This window comes from Dromaius novaehollandiae, chromosome 4, assembly GCF_036370855.1.
Source record: "Dromaius novaehollandiae isolate bDroNov1 chromosome 4, bDroNov1.hap1, whole genome shotgun sequence".
NCBI lineage: Eukaryota > Metazoa > Chordata > Aves > Casuariiformes > Dromaiidae > Dromaius > Dromaius novaehollandiae.
The window spans coordinates 53,722,952-53,739,781 of record NC_088101.1 but is presented as its reverse complement, the minus strand read 5'-3'; the positions used below and the strand labels follow the sequence as shown (position 1 = coordinate 53,739,781).

The window sequence follows — 16,830 nt, the reverse complement described above, 5'->3', positions numbered from 1 at the left end:
CCTCTCCCCCCCCTCTCCCCCCCCTCTCCCCCCCCTCTCTCCCCCCCTCTCCCCCCCTCTCTCCCCCCTCCTCCCCCCTCTCTCCCCCCCTCTCCCCCCCCCTCCCCCCCCTCCCTCCCCCCCTCCCCCCCCCTCCCCCCTCTCCCCCCCCTCTCCCCCCCTCTCCCCCCCCTCTCTCCCCCCTCTCTCCCCCCTCTCTCCCCCCCTCTCTCCCCCCTCTCTCCCCCCCTCTCTCCCCCCCTCTCTCCCCCCCTCTCTCCCCCCCCTCTCTCCCCCCCCTCTCTCCCCCCCCTCTCTCCCCCCCCTCTCTCCCCCCCCTCTCCCCCCCTCTCCCCCCCTCTCCCCCCCTCTCCCCCCCTCTCCCCCCCTCTCCCCCCCCCTCCCCCCCCCTCTCCCCCCCCTCCCCCCCCTCTCCCCCCCCTCTCCCCCCCCTCTCTCCCCCCCTCTCTCCCCCCCCTCTCCCCCCCCCTCTCTCCCCCCCTCTCTCCCCCCCTCTCTCCCCCCCTCTCCCCCCCTCTCTCCCCCCCTCTCTCCCCCCCTCTCTCCCCCCCTCTCTCCCCCCCTCTCTCGTCCCCTCTCTCCGTCCCCTCTCTCCGTCCCCTCTCTCCGTCCCCTCTCTCCGTCCCCTCTCTCCGTCCCCTCTCTCCCCCGTCCCCTCTCTCCCCCCCCCTCCCCCCCTCCCCCCCTCCCCCCCCTCCCCCCCTCTCCCCCCCCCTCCCCCTTTGAATGCACACACCTCAAATTATTTCTGTTCTGTGTAAACTGTGATAATGTCTTTGTCATATGTCATGAGTTAGCTGCTCCTTTGACCCTTCCTTGCCCTGTAATCAGCTGTGATTACTTCAGCTGTCTCATCTTTAGCACAGCACTTGAAAACTGTTTTTTCCTAGGGAATGAAAAAGGGGTATTCTAATGGCACCCGGTAGCTGAACTTGCATCTTAAAAGAAATTTACTCATTTAGAACAAAAGCTTTTCAGAGATCATATATCATGAAAGCAGAATGTATGTCATACCTTTTGTGCGTGTGTGCGTGCACGCGCTGTATCAACCACTCCTAATATTTTTTACCTGTCTAATCCTTTGATTTACAAGTTCCCTGCCTAGATTCTGGAAATATGTCACTGTCTTTTAATTGCCATTTATCATTATTTATTATGATAGCTTTTTCAAATAGTCACGGTGCTATAATTCACTACTATCCTGACTCACAGAAGCACCTTACATGAAGGCATCTGAGACTAAAACTAACATTTCCATATCACAAGACTTCAGTTTCAATGATACACATTAAAAATAGGTACATGATTTCCTTAGAACAATATTCTTTTCCTCTTCACTTAAAAGAAAGATTTTCAAAGGTTGTAGGAAGGCATCTTTTTATGTTTTCAATAATTTTCATTTCTTCACTTTTTTCTTACACCTCACAAGTTAGTGGTCATGTCTGATCTCGTGATATATATAGTATAGGTTTTGTTGGTTTTTTGTTGTTGTTGCTTTCACCTCTAGTTGATTTCCGAAGGGGTTGTGAGGCAGAGCTCTTAAGCTACCCCCACTGCCTCTACCCCGCCCCCCCCCCCCCAAAAAAGGCAACTTGTATGAGAGGCAACTTGTATGTTGTTACCAAAAAAACCCCCACAATTTAACTGGCAGTCCCTGGACATGAACCTTTCCTTAACTTTACTTTTGTCTTTTTAGTGGAAATAAGGATTTTTTTTTTTCCTCAATAGCCACCTACATGTGCATGCCACTCACATTTTCTTTCTTTCTCTACAAAGGAAATAGATTATCCATTAACAAACGTCTCACAGCATTAGTGTGCAAAATCTTCAGCTATGAGTCATACAGCCTTTTGTGCCACTCTAAGTCTTTAGTTTAAAATCACAGCAGATTTTTAAATATCTCCACTTTTCTCTTGGAGCTCTTCTTTCCTACTTGCTGTCCAATTGTTAGACTTTCTTTGCCTGTTTGTTTTAATCATTTTCTTGTTTTCCTTGGGCATTTCTTCTGTAGCTAAATTCCCTGCCTTGTCTTGTTTCCAGACAGTAATCTAGGCAAAACAAAACTTTGCAAACTAGAGCGCGCTCTCTGTCTCCTATTTGAGTTTGGGTTACTAGAGGTCAAGTTTCCAACCATGCTTGTCTTTTGGAGTTAGTGGTAAATTCACGTAATACTGTGAGACATGCTACAATTATATGCACATCCAGAGATAATCATGTGCCAGGAGTTTTTCTCTTTTGTTTAAATTTCTAGGAAAACTCAAAGGAGCTTCTTTGTATAGATCTGCAACTGTACAGACTACCAGTAGTCATAGTAAAGTTAGAAAATCTTTCAAACAGTGCTGGATATCCTCTACCTTTTCAGTCCTGCATCCCCTCTGTCCTCTGCTCCTATACTTCTTTCCCCTTTCTTTTAGTCTCGCTTTCAACAGCTGGGAAAGAGCTCTCTTCTAGAGAGGTAGAAGGGAAACAAGAACTGAGAAGGAGAAAAATAAAGTGGACAGAAGGAGGAGGGAAGGCTGTCCTCTTCTACTTTTGTCCTCTCTTCATATGATGACAATGTGCCCTTTTGTCAAAAAAGGGTGGAGGACAGGGGACAACATGTTTAAAAAGGCTTTGAAATTGAAGTAGACAGGCTGATTCTGTCAAAGATAGTTACTTTAATTGTCTGAAGCAAATACCATTACAGGTTGGTGGGTTTTGTTTTTTCTTTTTCCCCCTCTCCATGATCACAAATCATGAAAGACAGCATAATTAATTGTAACTTTCTATATGGACTGTTTTCCTTTTGAAGTAGTTTGGCATACTGCATTTTAAATCATCTTTAACAGGCCATCTCCTAATGACTGTGGTGAAGCATGTTGTAAATTTCTAGTGCGTGAGTCATTTTGACTTTGTAATGTGTTCCCATGCTTGAAATTTAAAAAAGCTTGAAGCACCATCTGCTGTCTGAAATCAGCTACTGTGCATTTTCTCTGTATTTGCTAGAAGTGTTAGGCTTCCTTGCATTTCCAGGTATTAAGAACACTGTAGCCATTGAATCTTGAAAGATGTGAAAACTTGTTTGTCTGCACCTATATAAGCTTTCTAAATTTTCAATATTAACTCTGTGTCAGGACCTATATTTATGACATTTTCTAAAGTACTTTTTTTAGAAGAAGTATACAATACTACTGCATACAATACAAATATTTACAGTAGAATTTGATGAGATAAAACAAAAATCTAACTCTATCCTCATCTTCCATTAGGTGGCAGACAATGGAAAACCACAGTTGTCATCTTTGACTTACATTGATATTAGAGTTATTGAGGAAAGCATTTATTCTCCAGCCATTCTACCACTAGAAATCTTTATTACAGCCTTTGGGGAAGAATATTCCGGTGGTGTCATTGGAAAAGTTCATGCAACTGATCAAGATGTTTATGATACTTTGACGTACAGTCTGGACCCCAAAATGGAATCCCTGTTCTCTGTTTCCAGTACTGGTGGCAAACTAATAGCGCATAAAAAATTAGATGTAGGACAATACCTCCTAAATGTCACTGTTACAGATGGAAAATTTACAACTGCAGCTGATATTACTGTGCATATCAGACAAATCACACAAGATTTGCTAAATCACAGCATTGCAATACGCTTTGCAAACCTTGCTCCTGAAGAATTCATTGGTGATTACTGGCGCAATTTCCAACGAGCTTTAAGAAACATCTTGGGTGTGAGGAGAAATGACATCCAGATTGTTAGTTTGCAGCCTTCTGATCCTCCTTCAAACCTTGACGTCCTGCTGAATATTGAAAAATCTGGCAGCTCTCAGCACCCAATGAGAATTTTGCTCCACAAGATAAACTCTTCTGTGGCTGACCTAGAGGAGATCTTGGGTGTCCGGATAATTGATGTTTTCCATAAGCTTTGTGCAGGCCTAGACTGTCCTTTGAAATTTTGTGAAGAAAAAGTAACAGTGGATGAGAACATCATGTCAACTCACAGCACAGCCAGGCTGAGTTTTGTCACTCCACGTCATCACAGAACAGCAGTTTGCCTTTGTAAAGGTAAGGAAAGCAGTATCCTTCAAAAGAATGTCCTGGTTTTACATAGCCATAATATATAGTGGAAAAGTAATGTTATAGGAAAAAATTGAAGAATGTCCTGTAACATTTGCCTCACTGTATTTGGAGTAAAGAATAGTTCTTGTCTCACGACCTCATTTTAAGAGTTTACCTAATATAAACCTATGTAAGGGGATTGTTTTATAGTTGTTATGCTTTCATTTTCCATGTCATGAAAGAATTTCCTTTTTTGTTGCCTGTTCTAAGTTGTCAGCCATTTGCAGTCTTCTATGCACAAAGTTCTTGCAAAGCACCCGGATATTTCCTGGTTTCTGCTTAGAGGAATATCCCATATGGCTTTCAGACTTGGCAGGGAATGACACCTCGAACTGGGAAATGAACATATATTAAATATATATAGAAGTATACAGATGATTAATTGGTCTTTGGTTCTTAGGAAAATATTTTTTTTATCATTAAGTAATATTATTGGTGAATTATCACATCTTAAGTAAAGTTTTAAAGCCAGTTCCTTTTCTATGTCAAACAAACACACACTCATCTCCTCTTCTCCCTGATGCTCTTTCCTTATGTTTAATATCTACTTGGATTTTTTTATGGTAAATGATAGTAATGGCAAAGCTTAAACCACAGCAGCAGTTTCTAAATTGTACCAGTTGAATTGTTCAAGTATATTTACGTTCAAGATAAATATTACCAGCAGTCACTATATGTACCATTTTTCTAGTCTGTATTTTTGCCAGTCATGTTCACTAACTGTCAATTCACTTTCTTGTTGTCTGATATTTAGGAATATCATTTGGTTTGATGTAACCGATGATTATTTTGCTTTAGCTACTGTGCTTAAGTGTCCCCCTCCACAAAATACCATTACTGCCAGCAGAAGAGAAATAATGTATTTCATTTTACAGAAGGGAGGTGCCCTGTAGTGAATAGTGTGTGTGAAGGAAACCCATGCCCTGAAGGCACTGAATGTCTAGGAGATCCAAAGGAAGGATACACCTGTGTTTGCCATGACAGCAAAGCTGGACAATGTCCTGGTGAGAAACGTAACTCCGAAATGCTCTGCATAAAACCATACTATTTTCCAAAGATAAGTTTGGTTCCAGTCCTGTGTTGATCTGTTTCATGCTTCTCTGTCTTCTTAAGCATCGGCAGGATCTGCTGTGACATTTACTGGGAGCAGCTATGTGAAATATCGCCTCATGGAAAATGAGAACAAAGAGGAAATGAAGCTGACAATGAGGCTTAGAACTTACTCTGCTCACGCGGTTGTTATGTATGCTCGAGGAACAGACTACAGTATCCTAGAGGTATATTAAGATCTCCCACTTCATAGATCTCCTCCTGTGTTATTGTTACCATCGACCTCGTTATTTTTAATGCCAATTTAAAGCATTTAATCATACCATTTTGGCAGAACTCTAATTGAGTATTGCCTTCAAAGTAGAGTTTGTTACGCATCCAGTTGGCAAACTTCTACTGAATTTTTTTAGTGCATAAAAGGAATTAGTTTTCTTTAATTAAAAAAGCAATTTTAAATACAGACTTTAGAGGTGCTTGCATAAATTATTTACTGTAAAGTATGAGCAGTCTGTAAGTCCATACAGAAAACACTTAAAATATTTGAGACGTTAGTCACTTAAAGAGATCACAGAAGGGGAAGGCTACATCTCTAAGTACTATAATCTTTTGTTGATGATCTGTGACTTCCTCTACTAGAGAAGAAACATACCAGGTATACATTTTAATTAAAAGAACTGTGTACAATGAATCACAATCACTGTAAATGTTTGCAATACAATATTACTAAACTGCTCTTTATGAACACCACCAGCAAACAAACTTTTATAGACATCAGTATTTTACAGTTTTGTTTTTTCACAGGGACTCTCCTAAGTGTGTGGTCCATTTGCTGATGATGATGTTTTCCTCTGTAGATTCACCATGGAAGGCTGCAATATAAATTTGATTGTGGCAGTGGGCCAGGGATTGTCTCCGTTCAGAGCATTCAGATTAATGATGGCCAGTGGCATTCAGTTTCTCTTGAAGTGGACGGAAATTATGCACGACTTGTTTTGGATAGAGTGCATACTGCATCTGGTACCGCTCCCGGTACGCTTCGGACACTAAACCTGGATAATCATGTGTTTTTCGGTGGTCATATTCGGCAGCAAGGCACAAGACATGGCAGGAGTCCTCAGGTTAGCAATGGTTTCAGAGGGTGCATGGATTCTATTGTACTTAATGGACAAGAACTACCTCTAAACAGCAAACCACAAAATTATGCACACATGGAAGAATCTGTAGATGTGGCTCCTGGGTGTTTACTGACTACCACAGAAGGTTGTGCAAGCAGTCCATGTCAGAATGGAGGCATCTGCAATGCATTGTCAAATGGAGGTAAGCTCTGCCGTATTCTTCTGCTGTTAGTTTTCTAAGCTGCATTCCAACTTACCTGCCCTGGAGGGACAAAACAGCCTTCTGAATTACTCTTCCTTTTCCAGAAAGTTGTAGAAGGCTGGTTATTAAGCAGGTAGGAGGGCTGTGTCTGCCTGCCTTCCAGGCTCAGTTCTTTGGGATATGAAGCAGACAGTGCACCTCAGGAAAAACAAAAATTTAATCTTTGGTATTAACACCTGAAGTCCATCCAGAAGACTCTAATTTAGAGTCTCTCTTCAAAAATTATGAAAACATTCTGACAAGCTTGAGTTTTGTGAGAGAAATGGAAGAATCGATCTCACAAAAAACTTAAGTTTTCTTCCTTTGTCTTCTAATGAGATGTTATCTATTTCTTCCCATCCTCCCCCTATTTAAACAGGTAGGTGGACAGGGAGTGCTTTTCCTCTTTTCTTTAACTAGTAAAGCCATGCATGCCTTTCAAAAAAAGTATATTTGATTTCAGGTTACTACTGCAAGTGTCCTCCTTTGTTTATGGGAACTCACTGCGATGTAAGTGTCAACCCATGTGCTTCCAACCCCTGCCTTTATGGTGGTACTTGCATCCCAGTCGGTGATGATTTTATCTGCCAGTGTCGAGGACAATACACAGGCCAAAGGTATGTTTGGATTGTTTATTGTACAAATGAACCCCTTATAGCCTGTTCTCTAAGTGTAACACTTTCTCTGTATTCCTTTTTGTCTGTTTCCTATTTAAACCTTTGAGACTTTGAAAGCTAATTTATTTATTGGAGTTGTTTGAGGTTAATGCTAGCCAGTACATTATAGCCTTGAATCCTATACTACATACTTACAGTAAGGTAATGGTTTGTTGATTTTTTTTTTTCTTTAAACCTTTGCAGATGCCAGTTGGGTCCATACTGCAAAGACAATCCTTGTAAAAATAGCGGCAAGTGTATTGACAGTTTGGATGGACCTGTCTGTGAGTGTGAAGCAGGCTTTCGTGGAGAAAGGTGGGTAGTGGTACACAGAGATACAGTGAATTCTTAATTAAATTACTTTGTTTAACAATTCAAATTGGTTGAAATCTGCAGTGTTGATAAACAACAAATTGCCTGGAAGTGTACAGCACAGCGTATTAAAAAACAAATATCTAGAATCGTTGAGAACAAGGAGACTACACTAGTGACTACTGATGTATACTAACTGTTATTTCTCTGCTCTGTTTCTGGTAGGTGTTTGGCTGATGTTGATGAATGCATAGAAAACCCATGTCTTAATGGTGCTCTTTGTGAGAATACTTATGGTTCATATCATTGCAATTGTAGCCATGGATTTGGAGGAAAACACTGCACAGACATTGTTCTCAACAAATACGTTTCAACATCTTGGAACATTAGCTTAGCCGAAGTAATTGGAATTATTGTTTTCATCGCAGGAATATTCCTATTAGTTGGGATTTTTGTTATTTGCCGCAAAGTGATTAGCAGAAAGAAGAAACACCAGACAGAGCCTGAAGACAAGCAACTGGGAGCTACAACAGCTTTCTTGCAAAGACCTTATTTTGATTCAAAATTGAATAAGAACATTTATTCTGACATCCCACCACAGGTTCCTGTTCGTCCCATTTCATACACTCCAAGCATCCCAAGTGACTCTAGGAACAACCTCGACAGGAATTCTTTTGAGGGGTCTGCCATCCCCGAGCACCCCGAGTTCAGTACTTTTAACCCAGATTCTGTGCATGGTCACCGAAAAGCTGTAGCTGTTTGCAGTGTAGCACCAAACCTGCCACCTCCACCTCCCTCCAACTCTCCTTCAGACAGCGATTCAATACAGAAACCCAGCTGGGATTTCGACTATGACAGTAAGAAATGTTTTTACGTTGTTCTCTTCCTGTTAATGGTGTATGCGTGTGGTATAATTCCACTGTGAGTTCAAAGTCTGTCTATGCCTATTATGATAGAAAAGACATTAGGAGTTTACAGGTTTTTGAGTCTGATCAGGCCTCATGCTCAATAAATTTTGTAAGAATGCGTAGATTTTAGGGCTTATTGGCTCTTTAACCTAGACTGTATTAATTGTCCCACTTGAAACTTCTTCTTTCAGCTAAAGTAGTAGATCTTGATCCCTGCCTTTCAAAAAAGCCTCTGGACGAAAAGAACTCTCATCCTTACAGTGCTAGAGAAAGTATGTCTGAGGTCCAGTCTCTTAGCTCCTTCCAGTCTGAATCATGTGATGACAATGGTATGTAAAATACAGTCGTTCTGTACTATCGCTTACATTCAAACGTTCTGTCTTTGCATCTATATATGCATCATTAATATCAATAGGCATTACATATATCAAATATATATTAAATAATATATTATTAATATATTATTATATTAATATAAATATATTAAATAATAGCTTATTTGATATATATCTGTATTTACTTACATAATACCAAAATCTATTAAATTCTAAAGTGTTTTGCCTGTCTTCTACCTTACCTTACTTTACTTTATAATTATATATATTCATTTTTCTGTTAGAATATTAACAATGAAAATGCAGCACAAGGTGTGTGTAGTTGTTTAAAAGTATGTTCAAATTTGGGATACTCTTATAGGTTATCATTAGTTACCAACTTATGGAAGAATACGATCAACTTAAAAAATAGCCTCTGCACAAATATAACTTTAGTTTTGACCTTTGGCTTTCAGTAGAGCTTTCTGGTGTTACGGTTTCATTTGTTTCTTTTTTTTTTTTTTTTCTTTTTTTCTTTTCTCCTTGCTGCGACCTCAGCTCCCATATGGATCAGATCAGTTCTGAGTGAGAGCAGAGTTTAAGGGACTGCTTGTAAGTTTGATTACTTGAGTAATGAAGGAAGTTGCACAAAAAGGAATTTTATTTTAGTAGAGCAGTATATTTGGCTTTCACCATGATTAAAATGATTAAAATATAGCATTTCATACATTGAAAAAAGTCAGTACAAAAATAGGAATATAAATATTTTAATGATAACCCTGGTCCATCAAAATTTACTCAGCATACTTATTTATCTGATTCGTCTTATAAATTGGGAGGTTTTCACTTTTCCATTGTGATGAAAGATGCTTTTACAGTTGATACACATCTATTTGTATTCAGAAACTTTTCAGATATTAAGACTGATTGGACAAAGTTACAGTTGCCACACAATTAAATTCACTAAGTTAAGGTGTTTTGACTATATTCCAATTCCTGCTTTTGTCTCTGTATGGTAAAAAGAATATGAAATTCCTTTAGATTAGGAATAAAGAACGTTCTACTTCTCGCCAAAGTACAGTGGTTCGTTCTTTAATAACATGAAAAGAAATGTCTGTGTTAATGATTGGTGAAAGTAAAATGCTATGCTTATAGTTCTCATCATTTTATCAATAGACTTGATGTCAACTCTCAACTTTTATTTTCCTGTGGCACTAAGTGTTGTGCAGCACATGCTGTTCTCCTCTCCATCCCATATATTTCATGTATCCTTATTGTTATTTTTTGTCATTTATTGATCATAAAGGGGGGAGGGGTGATACAGAAAAACACATATGAAAGTTAATATACAACAGCACTTCTTCAAACTAATGAAAGAAGTCAGTGACATGATTGTGAGGCTGACAGTCCTAAAATTGAATTCTGTCCTTATGGCATGCACAGCTCTCCAGTGGCTTTAGTGGAAGTTTCTTACTGAGGGGTTTCTTTCCCTTCCTGCCTTTCTGATCACTACTCCTGTAACAGAGTAGATAATATTTATCTTCTGTTATTGTAGATGATTCATTAATATATCATCCTAGAAAACAACTGTAGCTTCCTGTTTTTTGGTAGATTCTTAAGTTCTTAGTTTGAAATTTGATCCCTGAACCATGCAAACAAATTGCATGTGCTTACCTCATCCTATCCTATAACAGTAAATCCTTCTCCCTTCTTCAAGTATGCTGGAAAGAGGAGAGCATACAAAAAGTACATTAATTTTGGTTGTTTTTAAATAAGAATATTGCGACCTCAATTTAGTGTTCCAACTATATACAATTGTTCACACATAACTTGTTAAGTAGGTCAGTAACAGAAATTTTCAGTATATATTTTTCATATTCTAGTATTTTAGTTGTGCTTCAGTGAAAGATTCTTCCCCTGGTTTTCCCTTCATTAAAAAAAAAATAGTAGTTTGCAGCTGAAAATGGGAAGCCTAACGCAATGCTCCATAGTTCACCCAACACAGGCGTTTAGAAAAACTGAGTTTATTGCTATCCAGATGAAGTAGTATGCAAACAGTATGTTTAGGCAACATTTAAGAAATTCCCATATAACTAAAGCAATTCTGTGCTTGTGCGTAATTTGTTTGTTTCAGGAGTAGTTATCATAACTACTTTGCCATCTTTATCGTGATTTCAGGTTTAGATGCATTTTACATATTTTATGCAACTGCTTTCTAGATAGAGTACATGTATGTGTACACAGATAATGTTGCTTTGTAAAACAGTAATGAACTGCAATTTATAATAATTTTTGTATATGTATATGCTGTTTAAAGTGATGCTAACTATAGGTTTGTTTTAATTTGCTCCTTTTATACCTTTTACAAGCTTCCGTAGTGACTGTAATACACCTTGTCAATGCTGTTGTTGACTCGGTGGAAAAAGAAGGTATATACATGTTTTCATTTTTATTTACTGCTTTGGCAGAATAATGAATGTTTTTCTTCTAGTAATGTAGTTCTAGTAGGTGGGAGTTATAAAGTATTATTTATGTAGACTTTCTGATAAGTTTTAGTAAAGAACATATTTAACCTGTATGTATATTCATATTTTCTTGTGTGCACTGTGGCTACCCTGTAGGCAGGTTTCAAAGTGTGATTTAAAAAAAAAAAAAAAAGGGCATAAAAAGGTCTCAGTTCTTACTCTCTTCTGCAAAGATTCACACAAGATCCTCCAGCAGAACTGAGACACCAAAAGCAATTACAAACACTGCAGTAGATGAAAGGCCAGCAGCTGCCCCCTGCCACACACACACACACACACACACACACACACACACACACACACACACACACACTTCCTTCTCTTCCCCCATGCACGCCTGGTGGCACCTTGTGCAGCTGAGCGCAGGAGGAGTCTGAAATCAGTAACTCACTTCCATGGCCTTTAGATCAGGCTGTCTCTTCAGCTGCAAATGCTGATTTCTCACAAAGCAGTTGATAAATATAGACATACACTTGCCTATCAGTTTAAGTAAGTAGTTGCTCACTGCCAAACCTTACTGGAGAATCTGAAAGGCGTGTGTTTGTGCCGGTATGCATGTCTGTGTGTGTGTACACACCCACACACCCACACCCACACACCCACCCCTATGTGTATGTATTTGGAAGTTAGAGGCAAAGTAGCTATTTTCAATGAAATTCTATTTTTCTGCTACCATTTAAGAACGGACAACTCTGCAAAACACTGTACGCAAACTCTTTAGAAATAATAGCAGTACTAAGGGTGCCAGGAAGTTTACACAAATGCTAATTATTTCAAGAGACTAAAAAAAAAGCCTTGAAAGTTCCAGTGATACCAAGTAGTTCAGTTCTTTGTATCCTCCTGCTCATGAGTTCTCAGAGGTTACTGCTGAGTAACATCCACAGATCAGGGAGGCCGTATTTTTTTGTATTTCTTAATTTTAAAAAGTAGTCTTTCCTCCTCTTTATTAAGTCCTATTTAAACAAAGTGACCTTAAGAACATAAAATTGCTTATAGTAGCTCTGGCTTCTATTTGGTTTGTAATTTGAAATACATCCTGTATAATGTTTGCAGACTTAAAAATAGGAGTACACAAATGCAAGGACTTCTAATTACATGAAAATATTTTATTAATATATACCTACAGTCCATAGACCTCGCTGCTAGAAAATCATAATGTGCAGTACTTAAAAAGGCAAAATTAAAAGACTTGGAGAAATATTCAACAACTTACATGATTTTTTTTTTATTTTAATTGATGGAGGCTACAAATGACTGATGTAGTTCTCAAGACAAAATTAAAAGCATTGTTCAGTGTTTTAGTATCACTGTAAGATAAATACATACAACTGTTTTATGTGTTTCAAAATATTCATAAAGGACAGAGAAATTAAGGATGTACTACTCAGCTGCTTTGTAACACCTAGAAGTTTCTATGTTTAATAAGCCTTTCTTACTTTAAAATATCTTAGATAAAGAGTTCTGGTTTTGTGCACCCCCAAAATGGTACCAGTTTGAGCAGCAGAGATCGTTGCTCAAGCCTTAAGCAAGGTCAAGCTCTGGGACAGATGGTCTTTTCCTTTAGCCTCCCCAAGGAGTTCTGCCCAATAGGCATGCTGGGAACAGAAACTTTAACTAGACAGAGTTTCACCCTACAGCAGTTTTAGGCATGCACTTCTCCTGCCCTGCTCCCCAAATAAAGCTGTGCCACTGTGCAAATCAGTGGTGCTGAGTGCGATAGGAAATAAGGCTCCAGTCTGCTGATGGTCACCTAGAAAGACAGGTAGTAGTTTCCACTTCTGTAATTTATGTTAAGTAGTCTTTGCCTCAAAGCAGAGGACATACCCAGGTCTCCCCATTTCTTAGTAAAAGTGCTCTAAATCATCAGGCCACAATCTGCCCATTACTTTTGTTTTTGGTTTTTGCTGTCCAGTTTCCCCAGAAAAGTGAATCATGCTGTCTTCTAAGTAGGCTCGTGGTTAGATTACTGCCCTGGAGATGAGACCAGAGATGTTTTAAAAATCTCAGGTCATGGATAATAGATTGATACTTCCCTTAGCATGAACATGATTTTTTTATTGCTTGGTTAGGTAAGCGGAGGGAAAAAAAAAAGGTAGAGTCAGCCTCTGTCCCTCTACTCTTCTGAAAATAGATGAAAGCATCAATTCTTAGGAGAAGATGCTGGGATTAGGAAGAGCATGTCTCCTTACACCCCTGAGTAGGGAGTATACATTTCTGAAATGAGAAAGGTTTAAGATTTATCAGGTAACAGGACAGTTCTCCGCAGAGCCTGTGTTGTTGAGACTGCTGTACAGAGGCAGCTGGGGCTCCCAGGGCACAATGTTACGGATGCTAGATGCTAAACTGAGTTCCCATCTACTGAGAAATCCTAATAGATTTAGCCCTGTGTAGAAAACCAAGGGGATGCAAGGAAAGAGAACAATCAGACCAAGTCCTGTTAAACCTTTTTAACTGAAGTCCTGAAATTTACTGAAATGGGGATTTGAGCAAACTATGGACTGCACCTTTTGCCACTGCACAATTGTACCAGGTGGGCTGTACATTAACTCAGTAGCTATTCCTTCTACAGTTCGAGTCTAATAAAGGAGCCCAGGAGAAAATAATGTTAACCTTAGTATTGCTAAACAAACTGGCGTTATTTAGCCTGCAGTATACCAAAACCAGACAAAAGCAGCATGTCTGTCAGCGATAGTCATTATGTTTGTCTTCACATCGGTTCTCCTATTTGATTCCTAACTACAAATGTTTTCTCCTTTTTTCTTCTCATTCTGCCACCTAAAGAATCTTTTGCTGTTCCTGACCTCAGCAATTCAAGAGGTGACTTCTGCATGCAGTTCATTGATATTCACCAAAATATTTCTGTTAATACTTGGTTTTAACACAGACTCACTCTAAGTTGTTTGCTGTGCATTTGTCTGCAGTCATTACGCTTTACTAGGTTTGCACTTTATTCCAAGTCTGTGTTATTTTCCTTTTAGCAAATAAAACCAACTTGTTTTTGATAAGATTAGGCTTACATCTAGTGTCTAATAGAGCAATAAAGACTTATTCAAGGGAAGTTTGTAAAAGAGGAACAAGTTCTGTCACTTATGCATGATTAAGCTCAATTTTGCTGTTTTGTTGTATTTGAACGTGGAATGTCTTTACTAATAAATCAGAGGATTTTTTACTGGATGTGGAAGTGTTGTGAGATGCCAGCTACTGGAGAGCTAAGAGCATTTTGTGAAATAGATGTCACAATTTAGTTAAGTGGTAAAGTCTCTTTAAATATTCTAGATATTTTACCAATTAGAAATTCCTTCTTTTGAGTAGGAAAAGTAAGGTTTATATATGCTAAATATATTTGTAAGAAGAACAGGCAGCTGGTATCATCCTAACTGTAATTATTCAACAACTGACCATAAGAATTTAGCTGCACCAGGGAGGCTGTTATTTGTTACACAGTGAACAATTCTATACCATTATGTATTGTGACAGCACATGCCATAGGTGACCTACAGCTCCTCCCATGTTAGGTGAGATGTCTGAAAAAATTTAAAAATTCAAGTGTGAATGATGCAATATCTAATGCATGGCATATTGTACAGTTGTGTTGTGTTGAATGTCTTCTGCGGAGCCAGAGGCAAATTGCTCCCTAATTAACAAGTAGTGTCCTAATCACGGGTGATTGCATTGTCTTAAAACATGTGTTGACTTCTTAGTTCAGACTACTGCGAGGACAAGATATTAATACTACTTTTCTTTAAAAAAAAATTCACCTTTCAGGTTATCACTGGGATACATCAGACTGGATGCCAAGCGTTCAATTGCCAGGTATCCAAGAGTATCCAAATTACGAAGTGGCTGAGGAGGCAGCTCCCCTCTACACAGATCCAAATGCCATCGATACAGACTATTACCCTGGAGGTTATGACATAGAAAGTGATTTCCCACCTCCACCTGATGACTTCCCTGCATCTGATGAGCTCCCACCGTTACCACCAGAATACAGCGACCAGTTTGAGTCAATACAGCCACCCAGAGACATGCCAGCCGTAGGTAGCTTGGGTTCTTCTACAAGAAGCAGGCAGAGATTTAACCTTAACCAGTACCTTCCCCATCACTATCCTGCAGATATGTCAGAACCTCAGACCACAACCAGTGGCGTCAACAGTAATTATAGAGAACCTTATGCTCCTTTCACGTTAGGGTACAATAGAGACTTTGAAGCACCCACTGTAGACAACATGTCCATGTCTGTATATGCTTCCACGGCTTCATGCTCTGATGTGTCAGCATGCTGTGAAATGGAGTCTGAAGTCATGATGAGTGACTATGAGAGTGGAGATGATGGCCATTTTGAAGATGTGAAAATTCCTCCACTTGATTCCCAGCAACATACAGAAGTCTGACACTCACACTCAACAAAAGTGCCTGGACTTTAACAAACTCTGTCAACGCTAGAACAACCTTCAAGAGCGTTTTAATTTTTTTTTCTTTTTCCCAGCCACAGTGAATGCTTTTGTTTCAGTGAGCTGAACTGGCATGGCTGCATTGGATCATGCAGCTCATTTCACTAAATCAGCCTATTTCTATTTCCTGACCTACTGTAATTGGAAAGTTCCAAGATTTCCATTGGCTGTGCCATTTCTGAACCTTTTTTTTGTACTTACATTGTCTATGTTAAAAAAACATACAACCGCTCCATGTTAGCATGATGCATATATTTATATAGTTCTAATGCAAATATAATTTTCTCCAACTTCTTGTAAATTTTATGTACAGTTTGATTTTAATAGTTTTAACTAGATTTTGTAGATATTTTGTGAATTTGTTTTCCACTGAAACTAGTGCTGTTAGTGTGCCATTAAAAACTAGCACCCTGACTTACTATAATCAGGGCATCACTGTATGTATTCCTCCCCCTCCAAAACTAAGGTTTGACATTTCATTATAAAAAAAATTCAAAATATTTACACAATTCCAATTGTACAGAGGTTAGGTCTGATATTTTTCTGAGTCAGCTACACGGGAATGTCTTAAATGGGTTGCTGTATTTTAGAACTGTAAACATTTTTTCCCTTCTTGGAAAGCGTGTTGGGGACCCTCTACATACCAGTTTAGAACCAAAACCACCATGACACAGTTTTTATAGTGTCTGTATATTTGTGATCCAATGGTCTTGTAAAGGTTTTTACTGAAAACTACCATTAGCCAGTCTTTCTTACTGACAATAAATTATTAATAAAATACTTTAGCTTTGCTCTGTGTATCTCTATTATATATTATACAATTAACAACGCATTCAGTGCAGCATTTTTAAGTCTGTATTTGTTTTGTACTGTATTAGTTACTTGCTCCAAGCAACACATTTTTCTCTCCTCAGAAATCAAGCTGCAGCTATGTTGGAGATGCTCACTAGATGGCAGTGTGTGTCTACTTACTGGTGTTTTAAAAAGTAATCGGGCCACTATGAATAAAGATTGATGGGTATCAAACTTAAGTAGCCTTCTCAGTAGTTTGCATTTTTCTTTAAACACATAATACAGCTATGTAAATTGCTGAGTATTTGTTCTGAAGTCCCCAAAAATGTACATAGACAACTTTGAAAGCTGTTTATTTGAAA

General features: G+C 39.0%; 1 protein-coding gene across 8 annotated transcripts in view; it reads left to right on the top strand.

Moving 5' to 3' along the window:
- Positions 1–16,467, top strand: part of FAT1 (FAT atypical cadherin 1) — a 112,462-nt gene extending 95,995 nt beyond the window's left edge. For 4 of the 8 annotated variants that reach the window (XM_064511066.1, XM_064511070.1, XM_064511071.1 and 1 more), the window contains exons 19-29: positions 3,249–4,050; positions 4,980–5,108; positions 5,218–5,381; positions 6,009–6,471; positions 6,974–7,127; positions 7,371–7,481; positions 7,704–8,335; positions 8,578–8,715; positions 11,070–11,129; positions 14,007–14,042; positions 14,991–16,467. In XM_064511066.1, the coding sequence (XP_064367136.1) occupies positions 3,249–4,050; positions 4,980–5,108; positions 5,218–5,381; positions 6,009–6,471; positions 6,974–7,127; positions 7,371–7,481; positions 7,704–8,335; positions 8,578–8,715; positions 11,070–11,129; positions 14,007–14,042; positions 14,991–15,616 (3,315 nt within the window). In that variant the 3' untranslated portion in view covers positions 15,617–16,467. Of the gene's footprint in view, positions 1–3,248; positions 4,051–4,979; positions 5,109–5,217; positions 5,382–6,008; positions 6,472–6,973; positions 7,128–7,370; positions 7,482–7,703; positions 8,336–8,577; positions 8,716–9,258; positions 9,313–11,069; positions 11,130–14,006; positions 14,049–14,990 lie in introns of those variants that run through there. The other 4 variants (XR_010389053.1, XM_064511068.1, XM_064511067.1 and 1 more) reach the window with 4 other exon arrangements.
- Positions 16,468–16,830: the final 363 nt, after the last annotated feature.